The 25,519-nt window shown below is 37.3% G+C and overlaps 4 protein-coding genes and 1 pseudogene across 11 annotated transcripts; 2 read left to right on the top strand and 3 right to left on the bottom strand.

Annotated features, from left to right (window-relative positions):
- Window positions 1-250: 250 nt before the first annotated feature.
- Window positions 251-3,096, top strand: LOC140021517 (uncharacterized). 5 transcript variants are annotated; one of them, XM_072072534.1, is made up of 5 exons: window positions 255-561; window positions 632-665; window positions 800-837; window positions 1,063-1,245; window positions 2,326-3,096. In XM_072072534.1, exons 1-5 carry the CDS (start codon window positions 510-512, stop codon window positions 2,346-2,348), a joined length of 330 nt encoding a protein of 109 aa, XP_071928635.1. In that variant the 5' UTR covers window positions 255-509; the 3' UTR covers window positions 2,349-3,096. The 5 variants fall into 5 exon arrangements, 3 of the variants coding, with proteins under 3 accessions (XP_071928634.1, XP_071928635.1, XP_071928636.1); XM_072072535.1 differs by having other exon boundaries at window positions 366-561; window positions 1,071-1,245; window positions 2,326-3,021; XR_011825344.1 differs by lacking the exon at window positions 632-665 and having other exon boundaries at window positions 251-561; window positions 989-1,245.
- Window positions 3,097-3,214: 118 nt separating this feature from the next.
- On the bottom strand, window positions 3,215-4,207 carry LOC140021516 (protein ARV 2-like; annotated as a pseudogene).
- Window positions 4,208-4,583: 376 nt separating this feature from the next.
- LOC140021093 (cysteine-rich receptor-like protein kinase 2) lies at window positions 4,584-10,012 on the top strand. The gene is made up of 8 exons (XM_072071825.1): window positions 4,584-4,869; window positions 6,660-7,457; window positions 7,658-7,771; window positions 8,027-8,166; window positions 8,275-8,485; window positions 8,645-8,879; window positions 9,008-9,158; window positions 9,286-10,012. The coding sequence occupies exons 2-8, from the start codon at window positions 6,692-6,694 to the stop codon at window positions 9,625-9,627; spliced, it is 1,959 nt and encodes a 652-aa protein (XP_071927926.1). The 5' UTR covers window positions 4,584-4,869; window positions 6,660-6,691; the 3' UTR covers window positions 9,628-10,012.
- On the bottom strand, window positions 8,644-13,008 carry LOC113717632 (2-phytyl-1,4-beta-naphthoquinone methyltransferase, chloroplastic). Of its 3 annotated transcripts, XM_027242401.2 has the most exons (8): window positions 12,819-13,008; window positions 12,643-12,707; window positions 12,450-12,540; window positions 11,921-12,009; window positions 11,463-11,658; window positions 10,976-11,075; window positions 10,640-10,774; window positions 8,644-9,780 (listed from the first exon to the last, which is right to left on the bottom strand). In XM_027242401.2, exons 1-7 carry the CDS (start codon window positions 12,975-12,977, stop codon window positions 10,674-10,676), a joined length of 801 nt encoding a protein of 266 aa, XP_027098202.2. In that variant the 5' UTR covers window positions 12,978-13,008; the 3' UTR covers window positions 8,644-9,780; window positions 10,640-10,673. The 3 variants fall into 3 exon arrangements, with proteins under 3 accessions (XP_027098202.2, XP_027098201.2, XP_027098203.2); XM_027242400.2 differs by having other exon boundaries at window positions 8,644-10,774; XM_027242402.2 differs by having other exon boundaries at window positions 8,644-10,774; window positions 12,791-12,932.
- Window positions 13,009-13,976: 968 nt separating this feature from the next.
- On the bottom strand, window positions 13,977-22,377 carry LOC113719234 (homeobox protein knotted-1-like 6). Of its 2 annotated transcripts, none has more exons than XM_072071751.1 (5): window positions 21,507-22,377; window positions 20,918-21,040; window positions 20,587-20,698; window positions 14,421-14,659; window positions 13,977-14,286 (listed from the first exon to the last, which is right to left on the bottom strand). In XM_072071751.1, exons 1-5 carry the CDS (start codon window positions 21,891-21,893, stop codon window positions 14,176-14,178), a joined length of 972 nt encoding a protein of 323 aa, XP_071927852.1. In that variant the 5' UTR covers window positions 21,894-22,377; the 3' UTR covers window positions 13,977-14,175. The 2 variants fall into 2 exon arrangements, with proteins under 2 accessions (XP_071927852.1, XP_027100190.2); XM_027244389.2 differs by having other exon boundaries at window positions 13,980-14,290; window positions 21,507-22,373.
- Between the last annotated feature and the right edge of the window lie 3,142 nt (window positions 22,378-25,519).

The raw sequence follows: 25,519 nt of genomic DNA, 5'->3' as shown, positions 1-25,519 counted from the left end.
TTACTTATATTGTCATTTGCTATATCTAAACAAAATAAACATTTTTTAAACAAAAAACTTAAATTATTAATGTCATCTATTAGAATTACCAGCCTAATGTCTTTGATTTTCCTGGACATCAACGATGATAGAAGCTGCTTTTAAATCCTCCTCCACCACCCCCTCGCCCAAAAAAAAAAAACCCAGCTCCTTCTCTCTCTCTTCATTTTCATCATCAACATATAAGACTAACAGCCGAAGGAGGGTTACTGTTCACAAGCTTTTTCGTCGTCCTCACGTGCTCGCCATCCTCCTTCGGCTCGGCTCTTCTCATCATCTCGTCTCATCTCACAATAGCAGCCAAAATTTCGTTATCTTCCCTTTCACCTCTTTTCATCTCATCTCATTAATGCACGCACATGCTTTTCCATTTTTGCTCCTTCGTCTGCTCTGGTTATGAATGGGTGGGCTGAGAATCTTTCTTAATTGGAATAAGGCGTATCACACAATGGATTTTATCCTTTGGATTTATGGCCTCCATCCTTTACCTGAGATTTCTTCTCTTCTACCCAACAATTGGAGGTACGATTCTTTTTCTCCTTCCTATTTCAGTTTTTGGCTCTTCCTCTTTATGATTGTGATATTTTTCTAGGGTTCCTCTCCCAGCTGTTTGCGTTCTTGCGGAGGTTGATTTTTTGTCGGAATTTTCTTCTGTGCCTTTTTCCTTTTTCTTTTCTTTTGTTATATTTTCGCTTGCATGCTGAATTTTACAGATGTTGTTCTTGTCCTTTTATGTTTTACGTTATTTTGTTGTTTTCAGGATAGCCTTGTGCATTTGTCTTCCAAATCTGCGTGGAGGTACTATCTTTTCCCCCTTTTTTTTTTTGGCAATCGCCTTTTCGTTTGAGCTGTCTTTTCCTTCTCCTTTGAACCGGTCTCTTTATGCCTTTCTTTCAATATGCTCTACCTATGTCTCGCCTGAGAGAACACCTTGATGATTTTTCCCCAGATCTATTGTTTCTTTTCTTTCCTTCTTTCTTGCTCCCGGAGTTCGAGCAACTACCTAATCAGCTGCTAACTCAGATCATCAGATGGCTTTGTCACTAGCTCTTCAGCGGCTGGTCTCATCGAGCAGCCTTCTCAGCCGGTCTCTCAATCCCCTCCTCCGTCCGGCTGCTTCCGCTGCGTCATCAAGTGTTTTCGACGTCGTCGATCGCCGCTCCGATCGTCCTCTCGACCATAGCCGCGAATTATCCTGTTTTCCAGGTAATTTTTTTTTCTTTTTTGCGCCCCCACCAGATCTATAATCTGTCTCTTCTATGTATATAATTTGGGGGAATTTTCATCCTAGCCTCTGATCTTGTCCTGCTTATCGCCAATTGATATAGCGCAGCGGAAATGAAGTATGGGTCCCTTTCTATTTTTATTTAAATTGACGATTTTTCGACTGATCTTTTATTTTTAATTTTTTAAAAAAATTTTTTTTGTCTGGGTCTTTAATGCATTTCCGCTAGATGTCTGATTTGTTTGAAGCTTGTGTTTGCTTTAGTCTTGTGGTGGGTGATTTTTTTTTTCTTTTTAGTTAACTGCTTTTCTTATTTTTTCAAACTCTATTTTTTTTTTTGACCTTTTTACCTTGGCTAATAATAATTGAAGCCTTGATTATGCTCTGTTTTTCTACCATTGTTTTGGGTCAGGCAGGATGAAGTATATTTAATCCAGTAATATACAATTTTCTTGCTTAGTGGTTTGGATTCTCATGCACTTGATCTCGTGCTTTTTTTTTCCTTGCTCACTTTGACTTAGGATTTTGCATTTTGCTTGTGGTAGAAAGTGATTTCTTGTATGCGAAGTAACTTTTACAGTTTGTGCTCGCCAAATTGACAGAATTTGTGGATGTACTGAACATGCTTTTAAAAGCTTTACCAAAGTGTAATTCTTCAATAAAGTTTAGAATGTTTTAGTCTTAAGGTTCACTGAGGATTGGTGCATATTGGGATTAAGAAGACGCTAACCTTTAAAATGCTTTTTTGGATAATTTTGGGAGGTGAATATTATTTGTGGACTTTATGTCATATTCTTGGTTAAAATGTGTAACTGGAAAATCAATGTTTCTAAACTAACCCACTCGGGGAAGTGTAAGGCAAAGAAAGGAAAAAAAAACTGGATTAAATAGCAAATAGAAGTATTTATGCTGGTACAGATCTAAGCTTCATTTTCATTTTTCCATAGCTTTTTCCTTTATGATGTTGGAAGTTGTGAGAACATACTTCTTGTGTACAAGTAGTTTGAAAGATTAGTACTCATTTCAAAGCTAATTGCTATTTGTGCATCCTTTGTTTGTAGGAAGTATTGGAGTATGCAGATAAAGACTGCATGAAACAAGGATTCCTTCACTTGTTCTTATAAGAGGAAATAGCAAAACTGGACAAATTTGTTACTAATCACTCCCTCAAAGTTGGTGATTCCCCAATCTAGAACAACTTTTGCTATTATTATCTTCACCAGGAAAGGCATAGAAAAGTTGCAACCCAGGCATTTTAGCTTCAAAATTTAGCTTGGAAAGGCATAGAAAAGTTTCGACCCTGCATTTTAGCTTCAAAATTTAGTTTTAGTCAGATTCTATATACTAAGAAACTTGGCTGTCAGAGGTTGGAGAAAAGTCAAGATCCAAAGCTGCAACAAACACCTGCATCAGCAAATTAGTGCGGGGAGTGCATCAAATATCAAGCTGCATACTCTTGTGGAGGATATTCTTAGCTTGAGAGTGCTGTTTCAAATGTGCTCTTTTGGTAATATATCTAAAAATGATAATCATGTTAGTACTACAGTTGGGGAGTATGCCTTAGGTATATTGCATGATGAGGAATGGATAAATCCTCTGTGCTATTGAGCACTTTTGTATAGAATTAGGGGCCTTTGCTCCAAGTGTAAAGGTTAGTTGATGATTAATATATGGCTAATATCGTTTCGGAAAAAAAATATATACTAAGAAACTATACCACCTCATGGTGATTATTGATATTTATATTGTTAGTGAAATCTGTAGTAGACCCTTCATGGTTTTTCCGCTTTCAGTAAGTTTTGAGTTACCATATAAATCAGGAGAATTTGGGATATGGTTTTCCCGCTTTCAATTCATCATCAAAACCACGTCTACAGGGAAGCAGATTATGAGAGGACCAAATTGTAGTGTCTTCAAATAATGCCCTCATGACCAGCAACGGATGCAAGCCAGCACTGCTAGGTACGACTGTGGTCAACAATCTGAGGCATTGATGTGTTCAAATCAGATTGCAGAGCAGGTTGCTCTCGATTGGTTTCAAATCTAATAAGGATCCAAATGTTCAGATGGAATAGAGTCCCTATAAGAATATTATTAGCTCAAATGCAGTGTTCTGAGCCCTTCACTGACAAAAAATTTCACAGCATGCGCAGCGACGCAGGCCCCAAAGCATCTAATGGTAGCTGAGTTGACGATCACTTTTAAAGCAACTGTATTTGATGACAGAACAAACATATCAATTATGATGATCATGGAAGAAGGAAATTCCCATACCGTCATGGCGATAAGAAAGATCTTAAAGTAACTGGAAACAAGCATGGTAAGGGCTGTATCTTTGCCCTTCAGAACTCCAACTGAAGCATTCAGAAACTTTGCAGAACCGATGAGTACCACAGACATAAACAAGAAATTTCCCAAAACAACATCAATCAAGATCTTTACAGAACCGCAATACTGCAGGCTGCAGCAAAGCTCATTAACGAAGTGCTTTCTGAGTCATTCGCATTTAACACCCAATTTCTATAAGAATCCAGCATTAAAAAACCCAATAGTAGTTTCCACATTAAACACTCAGAATCCAGAATGTCCCTGGTGAACATATTGTAGAACAAATGTCTATATGCCTTAGGCTTGTGCAGAATCAAATCAATTAGAATAATCATGACTTCACACACAATATATTCATCAGCCACCTTTTTGCAATTCCCACATTTCATGAGGCGGATGTTTCCGGGAGAATACTGAATGTAGAGACTCTTGATGGGAAAAGAACATTCAACACATCTAAAATCGCTCTTCTCCTCCATCCTTTTGGTCTGTGATGCTGTCTAAAGGTGTGTTGAGGGCTGGCATTGGTGGTTCAAAGTAAGAACTATTCCATTGCACTTTATACTTTTGGTTGTCCTGGAGTGTCTCCTTGTTCTTACGGGTGCAATAATTGAAAGAATTAGAGGAAGATTTAACCGGGTTCATGGCATCATGCCACCCGAAAGAATCTATGGCACCCACTTATTACATACAATAATATCACGTTTTTATTTTTCAAATTATATACCCACTATATATTCTTTATGGGCATCCATTATAAATTGTCGCCGCGCGACGCGCGGCCCATGCCTCCTAGTTTAACACTAAATGGGAAAAAGAGGACAGAGTCTAGAAGGTAATATATATTGCATAGTTGTATCTGGCGTAACCAATCCAGCAGTCGAACTTGAAAAAGAGCCCACATTATCAAAAAATAATAATAATAAAAAACAGCCCACCGATTTAATTCTTACTGACTCATGGGAAATTTCAGTTATAAAGAAAGAACCCGCGTCTTCTCTCAAAGTCACTGTTTCGACCCTCGAGTCCTCCATTATCCATTCTCTAAAGTCTGATCGATAGTCATTCTCTCTCTATTAGAAAATCTATATTCACCGAAAAATTCCAAAAGCAATCCCAGAGATTCTTCGCTTTGACTTGTGCGATCTTTACACCAAACTTCAGCGCTCTCTGCTACACATATACCCACCTCCCCATTTTCTCTTTTTCTGTCTATCCAGAATTTGCTGCCTTCACCAGAACTCCAATTCCCTGCAAGCCCATGTAGAGAAACACAGGTTAGACTATGATAATGAATTAATCCATTTTTTTCCCATCAATTCTTGCTGGAATTTGCATGATATTGTTTGAAGTTTTTTAAAATCTTTTTAGCTTATCTTGGATTCCATGTAGTAAATCATTTCAGAGAGCTTATGAACTTGACCGAATATTCCGTCGAAAAGCTCAGGATTCAGTTCCTGCTCCTGATATTCTGTGATCGGTCTGTGTTTTTATGCAACTGTAGATATATGTAATTCATATTTCTAAAATATTTTGCACAAAAATATTTACTGCTGATAGACTAATGGATTCTGGCTGCTCTTTTCCATAAGGAATATTCAATAACGCAATCTTTATACCAGAAATTTTTATGAATTTAAGACTTCTTAGTTCTTTCATGATTTTCTGGATGACAGGTTCAGAAAACTGGGCCCTTTTTCTTTCCCCTAAATTTTTGCCATTAGCTGGTTTCCATGGTTGACTATGATTAATGCTGAAGAGGCCCGCAGACCATGTTAGGGACACTTTCTCAGTGCATTAATTTGTACAACTAGTGCATTGATCTGTAAATAGTTTATATAGCTCCTGTTTATCGTTTTCACCTCCAAAACAATTCAAGTGCTAGAAGAACAGATTCTTGTATTTATTTGTCAGTTCTTAATCCACATGGGTTCTTTAATATTTACCTAATTGGCAACTTGGCTAATATATGGATAAACTTAGCAGCATAATGCATCTTATCATGTTATTCAACTTTGATTCTCATGTTCTTGTGTAGAAAATCCTAAAGACGAAAAGGTTGAAAATACAAAGAAAAGACGTTGCCTGTAAAATATCATCATCTTTGAAAAGTTGAAGTAACCTTTGCCGTGTAGAACGCGGCAGCTGGTTAGAATATGGATTTTTGCGAACTCAAAGCTCAGATTTGATTTTGGCTAGTTTCCTACATTAAGCCTCATGTCACATGCGTGCATTGGCTACCGCCTACTTGGCTGCTGCTGGCAAATGAATCAGAGATCATGTGGGGCCTCACCTTTCTTTTCTTTTGAAATTAATTATGGGTTGGTTTGGGCGTTGAGGTGTAGCCCTCTTGCTATTATTTTCGTGTAAGAAGCCATTTTCAAGGGTTCTTATCACTGATTTGTTGTCATGGTCCCACATGACAACTTTTACTACTAGCAGAAGTCATGGGCGATTTTGCATTAATTGCGGTTTGCAAGGGTTGGGTATTTGTTTTTTTATTTTTTAATTTAACTACATTTAGATGGGAAACCTGTGTCTGGTGACATTAGGCCTGAGAGTAAATGTGAATGCTTAAGATATTGCTAGATTAGTGTGAACCAAAGACTAATTCCGTGAAAACGGAGAAAAAAAACAAGCAACATGATTTTGACTTTGTTAAACAACTCAAGGGCTTATGATGGATTGTATCGAGTTAAATGCTCTCTGTGGCTTTCACACCTTTTCTCACTTGTTCTAGAGCGTCGTTGACCTATTGTTTGTTGTCTTCTTGGAATTTTCTCTGGGCCTATGAATTACCTGCCGAAAAATGAGAGAGAATGGCAGCTTAGGATATCACTGATTATAGCGTCACGAGTTTGTGGGAATGTTTTTGACCGTGCAGTAAGCTATGCAAGAGGAGTTTTAACACTGCATAATTTATGAAAGTTCCATCCTGCTTGTTAGGATGTTCCTCCATTGGTTGCTTTTGCTGCCCTTTTTAACTCGAGTGTCCACAGTGGACGAACATCTTGATTTCAGTTCAATTTTCTTATGAAGCACCTGAACAGTTCTTTTCCGTAAACAGATTCATTAGCAAAACCATATCAACCAGCGAATATGATGAGAGAATTCCAGACACCCACAATTGCATCTCTTCTGTTAATACTTGTGGCGATCATGGTATTACCTGATGCATCAGTTGGGGATCCAAGAGCGCAGACTGTCGAATTTATGTGCGGTCACCAGCCTGAGCACAACACCACACTTTTTGTCCCAAATTTTGTTGCTACAATGGAAAACATTAGCGACCAAATGCGTAGCAAAGGTTTTGGAGTATCTATTACAGGCAAAGGACCTGATACTAATTATGGGCTAGCCCAGTGCTATGGTGATCTTTCTCTTCTTGACTGCGTATTGTGCTATGCTGAAGCTCGTACTGTCCTTCCTCAGTGCTTTCCTTTCAATGGGGGCCGGATTTTTCTGGATGGCTGCTTCATGAGAGCAGAGAACTACAGCTTCTTTCAGGAGTTCAAAGGACCACAGGACCATGCTGTTTGTGGGAATAGAACAAGAAAGAGCTCAACATTCCAGGAAGCGGCTAGACGGGCTGTGTTACAAGCAGCTACAGGTGCACCAAACAGTAATGGTTATGCACGTGCTGCATTGCAGGTGTCTGGGACATCAAATGAGTCAGCTTATGTTTTGGCTGACTGTTGGAAGACACTGAATGCTAACTCTTGCAGAGCATGTCTTGAAAATGCTAGTAAATCCATATTGGGTTGCTTGCCTTGGTCTGAGGGCAGGGCACTCAACACAGGATGCTTCATGAGGTACTCGGACATTAATTTTCTCAATCCAATACCAGGAAGTGGAAGATCAAGAGGTAAAATGAGCTCTTTTAGGGTCTTCTAATTCTGTTCCCTTATCTTGTTATCCATTTTTCATTTCTGTTTTCCCTCCTTTTTTTGGGAGAGAGGGGGGGGGGGGGGGGGGTTTAGCATGGATGCATATGCCGTTTAGGATCAAATGCGGGTGATGTTCCTACTCATGGTGATCTTGATTTCATAATGACAATATTTGCAGGGACAGTTGTAGTCATTGTTGTTGCTGCAGTGAGTTCTGCAATTGTTTTGGCTGTGGGAGCAATCATTGGAGCCTATTTCTGGAAGAACAAAAGAATACAGCAGAAGCGAAAAGGTAGGTCAACTTCATATGTCATCATATGGCATGCGCCAGTTTTGAAAGCCACTGGTTATTGCTTCCAATTAATGAAATAGGAGAACCAAATTTACATGTAATTTTTCGCTACTAAACATTTTACATTGACTGTAGAGCAGTTGGTCATGTGATAATGTTTAGACTAGCAACAGAAGTGATGTAACTTGATACAAAATATGCACTCACTCTGACTGTAAGTTGATTGTGCTTGAAATCTCTTGCAACTCTTTTAAGGCTCAAATGATGCGGAGAAATTGGTGAAAACTCTTCATGATAGCAGCTTGAACTTCAAATACTCCACTCTTGAGAAAGCCACTGGTTCATTTGATGAAGCCAATAAGCTGGGGCAAGGTGGATTTGGAACCGTTTACAAGGTAAATGACTAAAGCACAATTCTCTCTTCAACCACAAATGCATACAACATCTAATCAACACCATTTGTATTATTTCGGGTTTATGCCTAAGTTTCATCATTTGTACAGGGAGTTTTACCAGATGGAAGAGAGATTGCTGTTAAGAGGCTTTTCTTCAATAACAAACACAGAGCAGCAGATTTCTACAATGAAGTTAACATTATTAGTAGCGTTGAGCACAAGAATTTGGTCAGGTTGTTGGGATGCAGCTGTTCAGGACCTGAAAGCCTTCTTGTATATGAATTCCTTCCAAATAAGAGTCTTGACCGCTTTATTTTTGGTAAGTATAGATTATATATCAAGGGATTAGACAGTAAATTTAACTTCAAGAGCTTCTTAAGACAAGACATTGTTGATCGTAACAGAGCATTTGCTCCATATCACATTAATGTTGTTCTGGAGTTAAATGACAAACTACATTATTTAACTGATGTCACAGATGCAAATAAAGGTAAAGCACTTAACTGGGAGAAGAGATTTGAGATAATTATAGGGACGGCAGAGGGATTAGTCTACCTGCACGAAAACACAAAGTGCCGAATTATTCATAGAGATATAAAAGCAAGTAATATTCTGCTGGATTCGAGGCTTCGTTCCAAAATAGCTGATTTTGGTTTGGCAAGGTCTTTCCAAGAAGATAAGAGCCACATAAGTACTGCCATTGCAGGGACATTGTGAGTATCGAAAACAGAAGTTACTACATGACAGATTATGGCTTAAGAGTTTTAAATGATCTTACCATTTGCCCATAACCAAGTCAGTAGCCATCATTTGCTGAGATATGATTTTTACAATTTCACAGGGGATATATGGCCCCAGAATACCTAGCTCATGGCCAGCTGACAGACAAGGCAGATGTTTACAGCTTTGGTGTACTCTTATTGGAGATTGTCTCTGGAAGGCAGAATAATAGGAGTAAAACTACAGAGTACTCTGACAGCTTGGTCACCATTGTAAGTCCAAACCACTGTTTGTTTTACCTAATTCTGTTTTCTGCCTGTTATCTGCCTTCTCCTTTTATGTCTCCTAACGTAAATTTTTCACCTTGTTTTTCTTACTCCAATGTTTTGAATGAGACAGGCCTGGAAGCATTTCCTGCAAGGGAAGGTGGAGGAGTTGTTTGACCCTAACCTAATGTTGCAAAATTATCTCAACATGAATGTTAGAGCTGAGGTACTGAGAGTGGTTCATATAGGACTTCTCTGTACCCAGGAAATCCCATCATTGCGACCATCCATGTCCACTGCATTGCCGATGCTGGCTAAGAAGGATGAACAACTCCCTACACCCACGAACCCACCTTTTATAGATGAGAGTACTATGGAACTCAATGACACATTTGAGAACCCACATCACCCCTTCAGACACGGTGATTCTGCTTCGAATGCCAGCTTGTCCCACAGTTCGTTCTACCCCAGGTGACATCCGAAGAGCGTTTGAAACCCGTGGACTCGTCGAATAAGCTATATAGCATCATCATTGCATCCATCTCTGGGCCACTGAAGTTGCTGTCACTGGAGACGAATATGCACTATTTCCTCCGTTCAAGTTTTCAATGCAATTGGAGGTGAGCTTCTGTTATGAAGTGCAAGTAAATGCCTACATACCCAGATTTGAACAAATAAAAAAAAAAAAAGGAAGAATAAGACGAGCATATTGAGTGATTTCATTATAGAGGGGGCACATATGGAGTCGCGCTAGGAGATACCATCATGAATTTTGGTTTTGATTCTTTACTTTAGAAATCTTATCCTTTTTGTACATACTAGAGTTTTAATAAATCAAGCATACGCCTTTTCTTGTAAAATTTGTGTTTGTGTTTGTGACTGTCGCAAACTTCTTTGAGTGTGTATTGTCCAGCTTGCTAGCAAAATTGTCATTACATTTTCGTTCGATCTTCCTTCGTTCACTATCATTTTTTTTTTCGAGGACAACATTTTACAAATGATCTTATACCAGGGGGGATGGGATGGAACCCAACTAAGCTATTGAGAACTCGAAAGGAACTAAACCACCTCCGAAAATGGTCCAAGAAATCCTGAACGAAAAATGCAGGCAAGAGGTTTCAAACCCTTGCCTACACACAAGGCGGGGCAAAAGTCCCTCCCCGGTGGCTAACTGAGACTATCATTGTTTGTATTCCTTTATAATTTCATAGGCATGAAGGCCAGGTCCAACACAGAATATTTGAACGTAGCTGCAGCTAGCATTTATCATTGTCCGGCTTTTAATTTCACATACATTATATCTGTCTTTTTATCATTGTCAAGGACACCCGCAAAATCCGTAAAATTACAAGCAAATGCTACAACTACAGTAGCCACTTGCGATTTACCATTCAAAATACACATATCAGAGCTAGACGTGGAAAATTTTCCAAAATTCCGAGCCACTGCATCAACTAAAAAAAATGCAAAAATCAAGAGCCATATACCTCTCACTGACGAGAGGAATCAGGGAATGTATCCTTATCGTACAGCTACCAAGTTCCCCATGAGTCCTCCACCAGTTTCAAAATGTTTTGCACTAGAAAAGCCTGCATTCAACGCAAGCCTCTCTAACTCCTTTCCTGCATATTAATTATACAGACATCACGAGATACTAAAGCGAAAAATTTTAGCAAGCAATCATCTAACTTCATTGTAAGGCTAAAGTTTCTGACAAAAAACAAGAAAAAGTACAACTACTTCCACAAGAATTAAGTTGAAATCAATATTGTTATCCTAGACTTTATTAAAAAGATCTAAAGCAGTATATGCAGATGACAAACCTGTTAAAAACTCATTTATTGACCTTTTCAAGTATCTGTACTCATTTGCAAGGCCATAAATATCAGCTGCTGGAACAACAACATAATCAATCATCCATTCCTAAGGATATAGAAACCGAAAAGTACAATCAGTGGCAATGAGTATGGATACATCTACGAAACTGCAACTTCACTTCCATGAAGGACACGGCATCAATTCTCAAGATGAAAAACTGAGTCAGATCTCAAGAGCACACTGCAAATCTCAGACAAAATACTCAGCAGAACCATCCATGATGTTTGAAGTTAAGTAAAGTACGATTTCATGCATTACGATTCAGGATTAATTTTTACTAGGTTGTAAGATGAGACGTCAGCATTTACAGCATACAAATTCTTGATCATTCTAAGAATCAACTCTGTAAGTTTAGAGGGAGAAGGATGAATGAAAAGGGTACAATCCATCCTGGTTTTATTTTACATTGAGTACTCTGCATGCACGACATACCTGAAAGGAGGTGCTGAAGGGATTAGTGCTCTTGTTGAAGTCAAGAGCAGATACTTTGGACCCTGGTTTTAGAACTCGACATACCTCCTCTAATACTTTAAGCCTATCTACCACATTTCGTAGTCCATAGCCAATAGTAACAGCATCAAAGGAAGATTCAGGAAATGGTAAATCAATTGCGTTGCCCTCGATCCACCTACGATATGCTACAAAACATATTATTTGTTTGCAACACCAAAAATTCACTGAATGGAAAAGAATCCAGCATATGCTTATAGAATCTGAACATAAACTCAAATTTCGTGACGACATTACTCAGCCAGTCTTTTGTAGTTTGCTAAGTAGTTGAAGGGCACAATTGCAGATGTGGAGGAAAACTTCAAAGAACTTTTTGTATAGAAGCCTTCCTTCTGTAAGTTTACGATTTAAATATGGGAAGTACAATTACCAATGCTCACTTGATATTTTCGTAACAAGTCTTTGATTGTGAATGCTGTCGGGAAGATGCAATCAATAACTGCTCCTTTGAGAAATCAAGACCAACCACCTACAAGCTCAAGAAATATGAAGGATGATGTGTTATGGAATATAACACGCCAAAAGGGAAACAGAACTGATAAAGATGGACAAATTTGAGTTAGGAGAATAATGAAACCTATGATGCCGTGGACAGTGTCGAACCAAGACAGATAAATAGCAACATGTATTTGAGAGATAAATCAATCATAAAGGGAAGGGCCACAGTGTTAGAAATATAGTAAAACATTTCCATCTAATAATGCATCTTTGTTTGGGGGGAAATAAAAGACAACTCAGAAAGGATGCAAATGGAAGCCTCTTACGCACGAAAATTTTGGTTTAAGGGAGACCAAAAAAGAAAAAAAGGGCATGAACAAGTTCACCTCATGTGGTTTTTTCCCACTAGGATTAAGCATATGAACCTTAGCGACTTCAAAAATTTTGCTCGAAAAGAAATAAATGCCAAACCTTGCCAGTAGGTCCAACTTTATCGGATAGAAGAAAAGCTAAATCTCCAGTTCCACAACATACATCCAACACATTATCTCCCTTTTTTGCTCTGCATCGAAAACACCAACCAAAAAAATTCAATTTTTAACAATTATACAGATAGCTAGCGCACAAAAGAGCTACAACTAAATTCAAGAAATTGGGGCCATACCCACTCCAAGAAATAGCCATTCTTTTCCATATCCGGTGCTGACCAACAGTCAACAAGTCATTCAGCTACAAAATATACATGCACAAAAATCAAAACAAAAGGAACCCATTTGACCACAAATATGCAGAAATGTAACGAGTAATTTTACCGTGGAGGAGGTAGTTTGGGGGGCTTACGTTGTCATAGACAGGAGCAATGCGATCAAAAAGCACCTGGCGCTCGTTAGAGCATCGGACCAGACGGGTTTTGGACCGGAAAACTGGTCGGGAGTGCTGCCCTGGTAGCGCGGGAAGAGTCCGGTGGAGCGATGCTGCTGACATTATCGCATTATCCATGTGCTCTTGCTACAGTGCCTGTTTTTCTTCATCCGGGTGTCCGGTAAAGAAGGCCCTGTTACTGGGCCACAAAGGGCCAACTTCAGTACCGTGTTCTTTCCTGTTGAACACTATCCTTCGTGTTCCGCTCCGCAACTAGTGGCCCAAATCTGTAGAACCAATGTTCTCAATCCACAACACCTGATCGCAAGAGTCCGCGGCCCAGATCCCACTCTGAATTTCCACCCCTTTTTACCCGCGCTTCTCATTTTGATATACACCTTTATGTATTTTATTAAGACTAATTTTTCCTATACTGATAGTGTTAACGTTAAATAAATAATAAATATGTAAAATATAAATTTTAAAATTAGATTTTTACACAAATAGTATTAATTTAACCGTGATAATATTTACACTATCAATATATATAAAATTTACTTATTTTATTAAGCATAAAATTAGGAAAGTAGAGCGCATACTTTAAATCACGAACTAGTGACAGTTGGAACTTGGAAGGATAGTTATTAAAATATATTAGGCGAATAATGTTATATACGCTATGAGTATAGAGATTTTTTTTAACCTATCAGTTATGAATTTATGACACATGAACAAAAAATAAATTTAAAATTTAAACAATAAATATTGTGGCATTCATTTACATCTGCTCGTGTAAAAAAATCTCTATACTGATAGTGCATAAAAATCAATCCCAATAAAATATGCACCCATGTACACAAATTTTTTCTGAGACGAATTAAAAGTCATTTGAAGACTGAAAAAAGGGCGTTTACTTAAAGAGCGTACGTTATATGAGATTTTTTTCCAAACTTAATATTTACAAAAGTGTATTAACACAAACTTTCACTACCTACACAAACCTATATTTATGAACGTGTCGTAATTAAACTTTCAGTTAAATTACAAGGATCATCTGTTCAATGAATACTAACTCAAAATGAAAAAAAAAATAAAAAATACTAGATTCTCATTTTAGTTCTTTGGAAACAGTGAGAGTGTGAGAGTTTATTGAGGAGAGAAATGAGAGAGTTTATTTTGGAAAAGAACTAGAGCGTCCTTTCATCAATTAGTTCATCCACATGAATATACATGAACAAAGCATTTCCCAGAAAACAAGCATAAATGTGAAAATGTATTACAAAAGAAAAACCTTAGTCATCAGCAAAAAATTGTCCAGACAGACTATCCATAACAGCTAACTGCATATTCTCGGAGGGTTTCCAATGCCGCTTCCTCTGGTTAATGAACCAATTGTTAATCTGCTTCTGATCAAGTCCGGTTGATTCAGCCAGCGAAATTTTATCAGCTTCCTAGACGTTCAAGATGATGAAAAATAATAATAATACTCCAGCCCAGTCAAAAATAAAAAAATAAATAAAAAATCGAAAACAAGATACAGTAATTTAACAAGCTAGTCCAAAAGAGATGTGCAATACTCACAGTTGGGTACGGCCATTTGTAGTGAACATTCCACCATTCAAGTAAGATCTGCCTGGCCTCCTTGGGAAGCTTTCCTTTCTTTTTCTTCTTTGAGAATTCCAATTTTAAGCTGCTTATGTGATTTCCATATTTACGCAATAGCGTTTCCTTGAGTTCTCGGTCTTCAGCTTTTGTTTGGGAATCTTGCACATCTGTCTCCACACCACTTAGTTCATCGTCTGATGATACTGCACCATCATCTGCCCACATACCGTCATTAATTTGCAAATACATAAAATGCAACCGTGAGATCCAAATTGCTCAACTCCAATTCAAACTAATCAAACATATATACACAGTTGGTTGGCCATTATGACATCGGTTTGATGATATAAAGTGGCGGTGAGGTGAAGATTTCAATGTAGTTAAAGAATCAATCCTCGGACCATCAGTTATGCTTCTAATTATAAAACCATACATTTCTCCTGTCGTGCTGCTTGCTACATCAAATAACTTTGACCACCCTAAAGGAAGATTAGAGTTGTTTTATCGGTGGCCTGAAAATTTCTTGACTATTGTTTTAGATCGAAAGCAATAATGATCATGGTACTGCTCCAGTCATACTTGAATGAAGCCCAAGAGCTGCATCTTCATTGGTTTTTCCTCCTCTCTTTTCCTTTTTCTTTTCTGGCTTCAGTTGTGGAGTCGTATCCAAGTCAGTTTTTGCAGAGTTTGATAAGACATTACGACCATCAAAGCATGGATAATTATTCGAGCATCTCAGTGAATCTAAAGCCAAGCCCCCCACGGAAAAGAACCATCACGCATTGTATGGGGGCACTGTGACCTTATTATTATTCCTAGTAAATTCAACAAGACCCATCACTCATCCAAAACAAATTGTTGTATTTCTTTCCCACTCAATCACTGGCTCCTTCCCTTTGTCTCACTCTAGTCCAAAAATTATTTACTTAGATATTAGATTATTCTTCAAATTTTATTTACTCGCAACATCAACATATTTTTTAATCACATTTTTATCTCAAATATATCACGTCAAAAAAATATTACAATTTTTTTTTTCAAAAACTTATCCCAGATAATCTACTATCTAAACACACTCTATATACCATTACTTAAAAGAAACCTAATAATAGATTAAAAAGAAATACGGAAGAGTCCTCACATTTAGCTTTTAACCATGCATTTGTCTCTTCTTATTCTTATATTTTTTTTTCCCATTCTTGCATTCGAAAAATAGAAAAGTTTGCTTGGGTTCACGTAAAATGTCTATGACGTTCTCCTCAAGAGCTGCCCTATTTAATATTTATTAGTAGTTGAATAAATGGGAAATGACCCCAGAAAAATTATAAAAAGGAAAAATGCAGAAGGACCAAAAAGAAAATTTGAACGGCATATTTGGCCTGAAGCTTGCATATAGTTCAAAAAAAATGAGCAATTAATCTCAGACCAAGAAGAAGTAACCGGAAAGAACACAATGAACAACCATGCATTAACCTCAGAAAATTTAGGCAATGCCATAAAATAAAATAAAAAAAAAGGGGAACTTTTAGCAAATACGCCATGCATTAAAAAATTAATAAGCTAATAACTCCCATGCTTGAACTTTTCAAGATGATCAAACTTCATATATAGCACAAATTCTCAATCTAGACAACACTAGTAGTATCAATACTTAGTTTAAATACAATTCTCCACACATTTATTAAAGGGTTTTGAGCAGTTCTAGAGTCACAAAACCCTAATCCAGAAATATTTGCCGCAAAACTTCAATTAAAAAAAATGCTTATTTTGGGTAATAGCATCCCACTCAAGCAATATAAAGGAAATTCACTTTCCACACAAATTAATAACACAACATTTGTAAGAAAGAAAATTGATTATTTTCTTTAAGAAAGAAAAATAATAACAACTCAAAAAGGCAGAATGAAGGAAGTGTAAAAAAAATTTGAGAAATTAATAAAAATATCTTCGAATCCCCAGAGAAAAAATATTCGTTGGGGGATCCACAAGCAAGGCAGGCCTAGAAGCAAATTAATTGAGATCAAAGTTCCACAATATCTAAAAGAGAGCAGCTGTTAATGAAGAAGGCACAGAGACCCATGAGTACGACTGACTGGACAATTGTCCCCTGCGGCCCTCCCCTAGATTTGACCCCCACTACCCAACCTTGCATGCATATATCGCCAGCCACAGGTAGAAAAAGAGAGAGAAAGAAAGAAAGAAAACATGGAAGGAAGGAAGCACCCCCTCCACTCCGTAGTCCGCAGTCCCTCTCCCTCTCCCTCTCAGTGCGCACTGCCAAGTGCGTGTGTGCGTGTGTTTTATGCGTCTTAGAATGCTTCGAAAGCTGGTTCGCAGCGCGAACTACGGGAGTCCATGTGAACCTCGACCACCCGCCCTATCCGGGGCTTTCCATTAAAGCCTTTCCTTACCCCACAAAGGTCAAGGGCCACAACCCCACAAACCTCATATCATCATCCATGATCCAAGCCCCACCCTCGTAGAAAACGAATATCATTTTATCATTCACTCGAGTGAAGCACCACCGATCCACCAGCTGCAATTTAACCTTGTTCTTATTACTTGAACGATGATAGGCACCAACAACCAGCGTCCGCGGTGCCCTAAATGCCAATCCAGTCAAGAAAATGACCGTATAATTGGACGCTATGACCAGCCTCGTCGTAGATATTTTAAACGAAACGAGTGTCATTTTGGTTGAAGAAGAGAAGAGCTTAACCTTGGTCTTAATACATCTTACACCTGTAACCGTGAGTCTATGCAAGGAACCAGAACAAGCGTTCGTATACAGAGAAAAGGTTTCCTGCAGGTGCAGGTAGATTCCAAAGTGACCCTTAAAAAATAAATGAGAAACTTGGCCAAGAACTTTCTTACGTAGCAATTATCCCCTCAGAATCTTTTTTTTTTTTTTAATATTTAAAGACGCGACACACAAAATTGACCGGAGAATATGAGAAATATCCCAAGAACTCATTCCAAAGAAAAATCTAGGAAGGTAAACAGAAGAAGAATACAGCTACGGGCCTGCCAATGCATTCGCGACCAAATTTCCAGACCACTCTCATAATTCCTGGTTCCCACTCCAAAGGGTTTTTTTTTTTTTGGGTGCATTTAACCTAGTACAACCAACTGCACTGACAACAACTTCCTTCCTATATCTATGTCAATTATCAAACCATAAAACGCAAAAAAAAAAAAAAGAAAAAGAAAGAATAATAAGAGACCCGAGAGAGGGGAAAAAACAAGAATTTTGGACATCATTAACCGGACAGAAAGTGATAAAGGACGCCTTGAAATAGCATCAGGGCAGGTAGGCATATCTGAAATTTAAACAATCTAAGCACGTGAGGATGTGCCAACATAACACAACGTTGACGCCTCCTTAGCATCTCAATATTAGCAGATAAAAATACTAAGTAACATTTAACAACTGGAGCATCAGCCAAGGAACCAAAGAGCACAGACCAGGCCAGCCACAAATGATTCAGCATCACCGAAAAGTTATTTTGTACTTTCAAAAACTAAAAAGAATACTTGTTAGCATCCATCAATAAACCCATACCTTAAACTGCAGCTTTTCTACTTGGGCATCACTACTTTATTCATCAGAATTCACGTCAATGGTGGTTCCAAAGGCATAACAAATACATGCCATGACATCCACTTGCTTTTGCCTAAAGATGGAAAAGAAAAAAGCCCTAGCTTTACACCTGATACCTAGGTTTTTGTATTAGTCGAGGGTGAGATTTTTACCAGATTAATTACTTCAGCACAGGTTCGGCCTACACGACATGTCTGCTAATTAATTGGTCCAATTAGCAAACACTTCTGCCAAAAGAGAGCTCAGGAGCCACCGCAATGAATGTGTGACGATTGCGCTAACAAATATTTAGACGCGAGAGAGGCAGAGGTAGAAAATCTCTTCATACAAAGGCCCATACAAGCTATGCTGTCAGGCAAGCTTGGGAAACTGAATGCACGCACAACTACTAATGCGACCGCTACTACCTTGAAATGCGAATGAGGATCAAATGAGCTGTGTGTCTCACAGACCATATAACCTTCTCCAAACAATTATTGCGAATTCAAAGAACTTGGTCTCAAGCAATACTTGGCTTAACAACACACCTACTTGACTTTATTTGACAGTTCCCACGTTTGATTCTTATCTTCAATACATGCTCAGCCAAAACATTTTTATTATTGGAACTTGACACTCTGCAAAGTAACCTGACATCATTACAGACCACAAGTATCAATAGTCCTACTTGGGGAAATAACGGAAGAAAGGTTGTGCATAAGGATCCATCTCTGGGTAACTAATATTTTTTAGGAAAGCATTACAGTACTCCCAAGTCACCATGGGATTCATCAATTTCTAAAAAGAAGCAGCAACTATAGTCCAGTTCCAAATATATATATATACACTTTTTCATAGAAAAAAACATATTTTAGAAATTTCGCATGACTTCATGGATTGAAGAGAAAGAGAAAGAACGTTCAGATGCTCACTCACTTCCCACCACAAGAAAATCTTTCCATTTTGGGAAAGAAACAGTAGTTGAGACAACTCATTAAGACACTTTCACTTGGTTGGGAGGGCATGCAGGAGAAAAAGCTTATTCAATCTTAACTTGAAAATAGTAACATGTAAAGAGTAATCATGATTCAATTAGATACTCGGACCAAGGGACTGATGACCATAAATATTCCTCAACTAATGAACGAACCACATGATGTTTAGGAAGGAAAAACTGAAAAACAATAAAAGTAGAGATAGGAGATTTGAGTAGGCTGTAGTATTGGAACAAGTAAGCTAATTATTTCCAGAGTCACGTTAATTGTGACTGATTCTTTGTTTTTTGTTTTTTTTTTTGGTGGGGCGCGGCTCTTCTCACTGATTTAATTCGGTTTAGGCCAAATTATGCGGTTCAATGTCAAATCTCATAGGCTGGAATTGGCGTAGATTACTTATGTAAATCTTATGTAATTTCTATGCCACGACGACAAGCTGGCATTATGTGAAGTTATTGGGCTTAGATTAAGAAGTAATCACGTAGAGGTGATGAGAATTCCAAAGTAGTGTTTAGCAACCCACTTTCACTTTACATCACTTAACATGCATGAAGAGGAGGTTGCTGAAACAAAGAGGTAAATATTTGTATTCCTACGAGCAATTTGGGATTCCAAAATTGGAAGGAAACCACTCAAACCTTTATGGAAATGTAAACTAGCTGAAGGATATTTATTTCACAGAACACTTCTTCCTAACTACAAAAGTTAGTCCATTACATAAAAATACAATTGCTCTATACATTATACCTAAATAAATGATATCATTTTATCATTTTTAAATTTATTTTTAATCATCAAAGACTTTCAAAGATATTATTTATTGCTTTTCTGAAAGAGCAAGAGGAGTGGGGTTTGGTTTGGACGACCATTGGAAAAATTATTCTCTATCATGTCATCCGAAATTCCGAAGGGTCAAAATCAAAATCTCCTCTTAACAAGCTTGTTTCCATGCTTGAACCATCTCTAACACAAAAAAAGCAAGGATGAAAAAGAAATCTAATGAACCAAAACACCATTTGCTATTAAGGTTCTGACAATTCAACAAACAAAAGACCAGATAATCAAGATAGCTTAACAAGCCATCCACAAAAATAAATATATCACTCATAAAATAGAAGGCAAAGAAATGCACAAAAGATCCAAAATTTCGTACTTGGCAAAACCCAACAAAACAAAACAAAGAGGAGAAACAGTTCTTAATCAATTATGGAGGGTTAATTCATTCTTTCAAAGCTATTGCTGGTCCTGGCAATTGCTCCAGATCCCAATTCTGATCATATGTTCTCGCTATTTTGCATCAACCAGAATACATGTACTAGATTTGTTATTGAAGGCAAGAAGCAAGAAGACTAAGATGTAAGTCTATCTAACCAGAATTGCTAAACTGACGAAATTCAGGAATTCAAAGAATTCCAGAAAAACTGAATGCTACTCACATTATCTTTGCTCAAGGTTTGCTACAAGATACAAAAGTAAACAGGCTGGGGTATACGAACAATCATGAGAAGAAGAAAGACAGAGGGGAGAGAGTGAAAAAGGAGAAACTGAGATCAGAATATATACATACCTTTACAAAGGTTGCCAAGCTGCATTTCAATCTTGTTCAGGAAGGTAGTAGCTTCATTGAAAGGTCTCGAAAGATCAGATTTGTATTTCACCAGTATGTCATAGTAGGTTTCCTACATAAATAAACCACAGTACCAAAGTCAAGGATTCAAACCACATCTACACAAATATCCACAGTGAAAGTCAGACACATAAACAGCAGTATAAGTAGTCGAATATGAAGTCAAACTTAAATTGAGAGTACAAGAATCGGAGAAGAAGAAGATGATCCAGGTGCCCGAGTGTCTAAAGTATATAAACCATAAAGGCGATAAAGAGACAAACAGACCGACCATGAACTCGTCGAGCTCAGGATCGGCTCCCAAGCACGTGGAAATAGCGTCCCCTTTACAAAAGCCCCCGTTTTCTCGCCTGATCTCATCCAAGAAACCCGCTATTTCCGGCGGAGCTCCCACCTACAAAAGTCCGTCCAACACACAAATAATCATATCACACGTAGTTCAGCATTAGTTAATCCTGAAGCAGTCATAGTAATTAAAAAACGAAAAACAAACCCCAGAACATAAGACGACCATCATTCTAGTATGCTTCAAGAATCACAAGGAACAAATGGATTCACAATCAAGAACTGACAAGTCTGTAGATGTTATACATCTTTTCATTGATGTAACCAAGTAGTTTTCCTATTCTTCCTTGGCCAAAAAGCCCGATAAAGTAACACCATCAAATAAAGTTCAGCGATTTAGGTCAAGCCTCCAAAAGAAATGACCCGTCCCTCATTTTTAGTACCAGAACATAGTACTTGTTTGATACTACATAATCATAGTTAAATATCTTAGGAAGCTCGGAACATTAAATGGAGAACAAAGTCAAAATGAAAACTACTAGCACTTAAGAAGTGCAGCACTGAAGAAGAAAAACCTTCTGGCAATCGATATAAGCATCAAGAAGTTTTGGATAAGAAGGATGGGAAGCGATTTTGGCCTTGATTACACTGCAAGCATCCTCAGCAGCATGAATATCATCTTCACCACCAAAACCGCATCTGCTGCTGCCTCTTTGGATATCTTCAGGAGTGATCGAAGCAGCTTCCGAAATACTCGCCGAACACTGAAACCGACTCGCAGCTGCTGCTGCTGCAGCTACATGATCATCTGATCCATATATATGAATCCGGTGATGATCGTTCGATGGAGATATAAAGCTTTGGTAACTATAATCGGCAGCCATCATCAAGTTCTCGGGTGAGATCAAGGCCTTGTCTGCATAGTCATGACCGCTAGAGTGGAGGTCGTACATCTCATCCATAACTACCAAGTTGGAGTGTAATATAAAGAGTCTTTTGAAATTATTTTTTTTAGAAAAATCAACAATTGCAGTTAAAACCCAGCTCAAGAATAACAAGTCAAGTATAATCTTGTACAGTTACACTACAAGTGAGCTAGAGAGACAGATTTCTCTCTTAGTGTATAACCTCTTAAAATGAAAAAAAAAGGGGGGGAAAAACTCAATTCATGTGTTAGTACATGTATTAGCAGTATTAGAAGCAGTATTAACTTGGTCTCAAGAGATTAATATTGAGGGAGTTTGATTGGATGAAGTGATGGAGTTCGGAATAATGGGATTGGAAGTAGCAGACATAGGTGGATGGAGTGGGAATGTTGCTGCTGTTGGTGCGTGCGTGTGTGTGTGCGTGTAAATGTTTTTGGCGAACAAACCAGAAGCGGAAGGAGATGCCGAAGCTGAGCTTCAAGTTGTGAATGGTGACGTTCAATTCGGGCGAGGCCCCCCTTTGTCTTCTACTATTCTTTTCCTCTTTTCTATTTTTTTCCCACATGCTAGAGTGTAGGATGAAATACGTAAAATACTTTTCGTTTTGTCTAGGAAAAAAAACGTATTTCTAATTATTTTTTTATCTTAAAAACACATTTATAAATAAATGGTTATTATATGTTTATCTTTGTCAGCATAAGTCCCCAAGAATGATAATTAAGATAATTTCAATCCACAAATAATCACAAGTATCAAGTATTAAGAAAAAAATCTTCATGTCCCAGGAATAGTAAATTCAGATTCTTTCTTCTTCTTGTTGTTTTTTTTTTTTTTTTTGGTTTTTGTTTGTTTCGATTATCATAGCAAATGTTGAGCGGTTAACTTAATGGAATAAAATGATCAGTAAAATATTATTTAGGCATTATTTGTATAAAAATTATTTACTTACATAATAAACACATTTTTTAACTTACTATTTTATTTTTTTAATTATCTTTTTATCTCATATATAACATATTACCAAAAATGGTACAATAATTATTTTAAATACTCCTAAAAAACCTCTTTTTAAAGAAGGGATGAAGTGCTTTAAGTTTTCTTAGAGTGTAAATAATGAAAAAAAGGAACAGATAAAAAAGTTTTGGACGCAAGGAGTCGGTCCACCCGAAGTCAACAACGAATGCCTCTTATGGCAAAGCAATGACGCGCATTTTGTAAAAGGATAGTTCTATATCTAGAAAATGAATTTCTTGAAACGGCGAAGCTTGGTGCATATGCATTAAGCTCCATGCCGGGCTTCTTTCTTTGAAAAATTCGTTTGGGTGAAATTAGCAAAAGTAAAAAAAAAAAAATCCGTTTCCATTCAATCTTCTTGTGGTTTAAACAACCGAAACTGAAGCTTACTCCGCAATGTCGATAAGAAAATAAATATACAAGAAACTTAGAGCCTATTTGGATAGTAATTTTTGATAATTCGTTAAAAAATATTTTATAATAATATAATATATGTAAGATAAAAATGCGTCAATAAAATATTTTGAAAAGTTTTTTCCCCCAAAAGCAGCAATTACAACAAACTTCAAGGAGCGCTACTGTTGTTTATTATGATATTACCCTTAAATTGGAATCTTATTTCACATTTTCATGATGAACAACATGCGATATTTCCTTATTTTTGTTTTATACACAAAATTTGTTTCTCAACTACTTTTTTTTTTTCCTCACATGCATCACATTAATTAAAAAAGTACCATAATAAATAGGACCAAAAATTTTTTCCCAACAACTATCAATACAAAACAGTCTGTTTTCTTTTCCTTCACAACATCTAGGTATATAAACGGACCAAAGGTGTGATAGAGAAATCAAGTCTTACTCAAATAAAATTGTGCATGTCCAAGATGAACAAGTAATAACTCTCAGTGACATTTAAATCACATCGCATCACAGACTATTGCCAAAAGAATGAATATAATTAACAGCTAAATAGAAACTTTTCTTAAAAAATATATATATCATTATCCTGTATGCCTGTAAGAGATTCCCCGTAATCTCTCAAAAGAATATATATATATATATATTCAGAGGCAACTGATCTGCATATGGAGACCAAAAAAACAGAGTAAAACTAATGAAGGGGAACTAGGTCCATCGCATATTTGCCGGTATGCAACACAGGTTGAAGAACAAGTTGTGAAGGTGATGCGAGTTAACTGGCATAATTTAATTTGGTTTGATTATATGATTTTGAAAAGTAAAAGATGGGACAGAAACAAACAAAGGATTGATTCCTCGTGACTTTAGGAGACATGGCTAGAGAACAACGTATTATTTTAGCATTGGCAAAAGTGGACCATTAATAAATGAGTCGTCCAACCTTTTCCCCCGCTAATCATTTAATCCAAATTATCCACGGACCAATAGTTTTTCAGGAAAGGCGCGAAAGAGAGTCTAAAATGGGAAAAAGATTTCCTATGATTTTTTTTTTTTAAATTGTTCTGAAGTTTTCCTATGATTAGCTTGCATAATTACATTCGACGGGTTGGTGGTAACTGGTAAGCTGTTTAACTTGCTTTCCTCTATTTCCCATCACTCAGTATTTTGAGAGAATGCTTGTTTTAATGCATCTCGACTAAAGGAATGGCAACCACTGGCCCAAAGGCAGCCATTAAGGATTGATGGGGTTTGAACTCTTACCTCCCACCAAATGTCACATTTAAAGTGTCTTGGATTCAAGAAATTCAGGCAAGTGTATAATGCACTCGTCTGATCCGGTGTTGGTTCAGTTCCTCCGGATTACTCTTGGGTCTTTTTAGGTCCACTCACTTCCCCTAATATATGATAGATTATGTTATAAAACAGTTATCGTCTCCGAAAAAATCCAAGCGGGTGTATAGTGCACCCGTCTGGTCCGGTAGTAATTCAGTCCCTTCGGATTATCCCTGAGCCTCCTTAGATTCACCCCCTCCCCTCTAGTATATGATAAATTAGGTTATATAACAGTTGTCGTAAAAAAAAACAAAAGACTAAAGGAATGGCACTTGATGTTGATGGTATCTTAGAAAGAGTTATGTAACGCGGCTAAAATAAAAGATAACGACTGCTATCTCATTTCATTACGATATGAAACCTCGGTGTTCTAAAGGGGCAGACTTCAAAAGTATGGACTAAGACATTTGCAGGAGACAGGGCAGAGTTACGTACATATGATAGGTGGGCAATTGCGCAACCTCAAATTTTTAAATCTTTTATGCCTTGTAACTATTCTCAATTATATTTTAGCCTAATTATAGTTTAACAGTTTGCACCCCCTCAAACTATAAGAATTATACATTCCAACCCCTCAAACAAAATAGGACGGGGTATCTACTAAATTTTGAATTAATTAAAACCCCATGTATAATAACAAACAAGTGAAGCAAAATCCAAAATAAAAAAATAAATATGAAAGAAGATAATACATGTATAAAAAGTCAAATAATACCATATTAGACTGAGAGTAACATGGAAAGGATAGTCAATTATATTGAACGTGTTTAAGAGAGAGAATAGCTAACTATGGGGAAAGAAGAACAAAAAAAAATTTTACACAACGCAATTTTACACAGTTGGATCGATACTTGTTAACACTGGACTGAAGAGGGCTTCTAAGGCTTCAACCT

Source organism: Coffea arabica, chromosome 11e, assembly GCF_036785885.1.
Source record: "Coffea arabica cultivar ET-39 chromosome 11e, Coffea Arabica ET-39 HiFi, whole genome shotgun sequence".
In the NCBI taxonomy this organism is placed as follows: domain Eukaryota; kingdom Viridiplantae; phylum Streptophyta; class Magnoliopsida; order Gentianales; family Rubiaceae; genus Coffea; species Coffea arabica.
Note: the sequence above shows the minus strand (reverse complement) of the source record. Positions and strands in the feature narration are given on the sequence as shown.

Coding starts and splice junctions, on each gene's coding strand:
- LOC113719234 (XM_027244389.2), bottom strand. CDS start 21,893: ATGGATGAGATGTACGACCTCCACTCTAGCGGTCATGACTATGCAGAC. Junction 21,041..21,506: donor CTTATATCGATTGCCAGAAG/GTTTTTCTTCTT, acceptor GGACTTTTGTAG/GTGGGAGCTCCGCCGGAAAT. Junction 14,660..20,586: donor GCTTGGCAACCTTTGTAAAG/GTATGTATATAT, acceptor GTATGTGGGCAG/ATGATGGTGCAGTATCATCA.
- LOC140021517 (XM_072072533.1), top strand. CDS start 440: ATGGGTGGGCTGAGAATCTTTCTTAATTGGAATAAGGCGTATCACACA. Junction 562..799: donor CTTCTACCCAACAATTGGAG/GTACGATTCTTT, acceptor TGTTGTTTTCAG/GATAGCCTTGTGCATTTGTC. Junction 838..1,062: donor TCTTCCAAATCTGCGTGGAG/GTACTATCTTTT, acceptor CTGCTAACTCAG/ATCATCAGATGGCTTTGTCA.
- LOC140021093 (XM_072071825.1), top strand. CDS start 6,692: ATGATGAGAGAATTCCAGACACCCACAATTGCATCTCTTCTGTTAATA. Junction 8,486..8,644: donor TCTTGACCGCTTTATTTTTG/GTAAGTATAGAT, acceptor CTGATGTCACAG/ATGCAAATAAAGGTAAAGCA. Junction 9,159..9,285: donor CTGACAGCTTGGTCACCATT/GTAAGTCCAAAC, acceptor TGAATGAGACAG/GCCTGGAAGCATTTCCTGCA.
- LOC113717632 (XM_027242400.2), bottom strand. CDS start 12,977: ATGGATAATGCGATAATGTCAGCAGCATCGCTCCACCGGACTCTTCCC. Junction 12,708..12,818: donor TTGCTCCTGTCTATGACAAC/GTAAGCCCCCCA, acceptor TATATTTTGTAG/CTGAATGACTTGTTGACTGT. Junction 12,541..12,642: donor ATGGCTATTTCTTGGAGTGG/GTATGGCCCCAA, acceptor TTTTCGATGCAG/AGCAAAAAAGGGAGATAATG.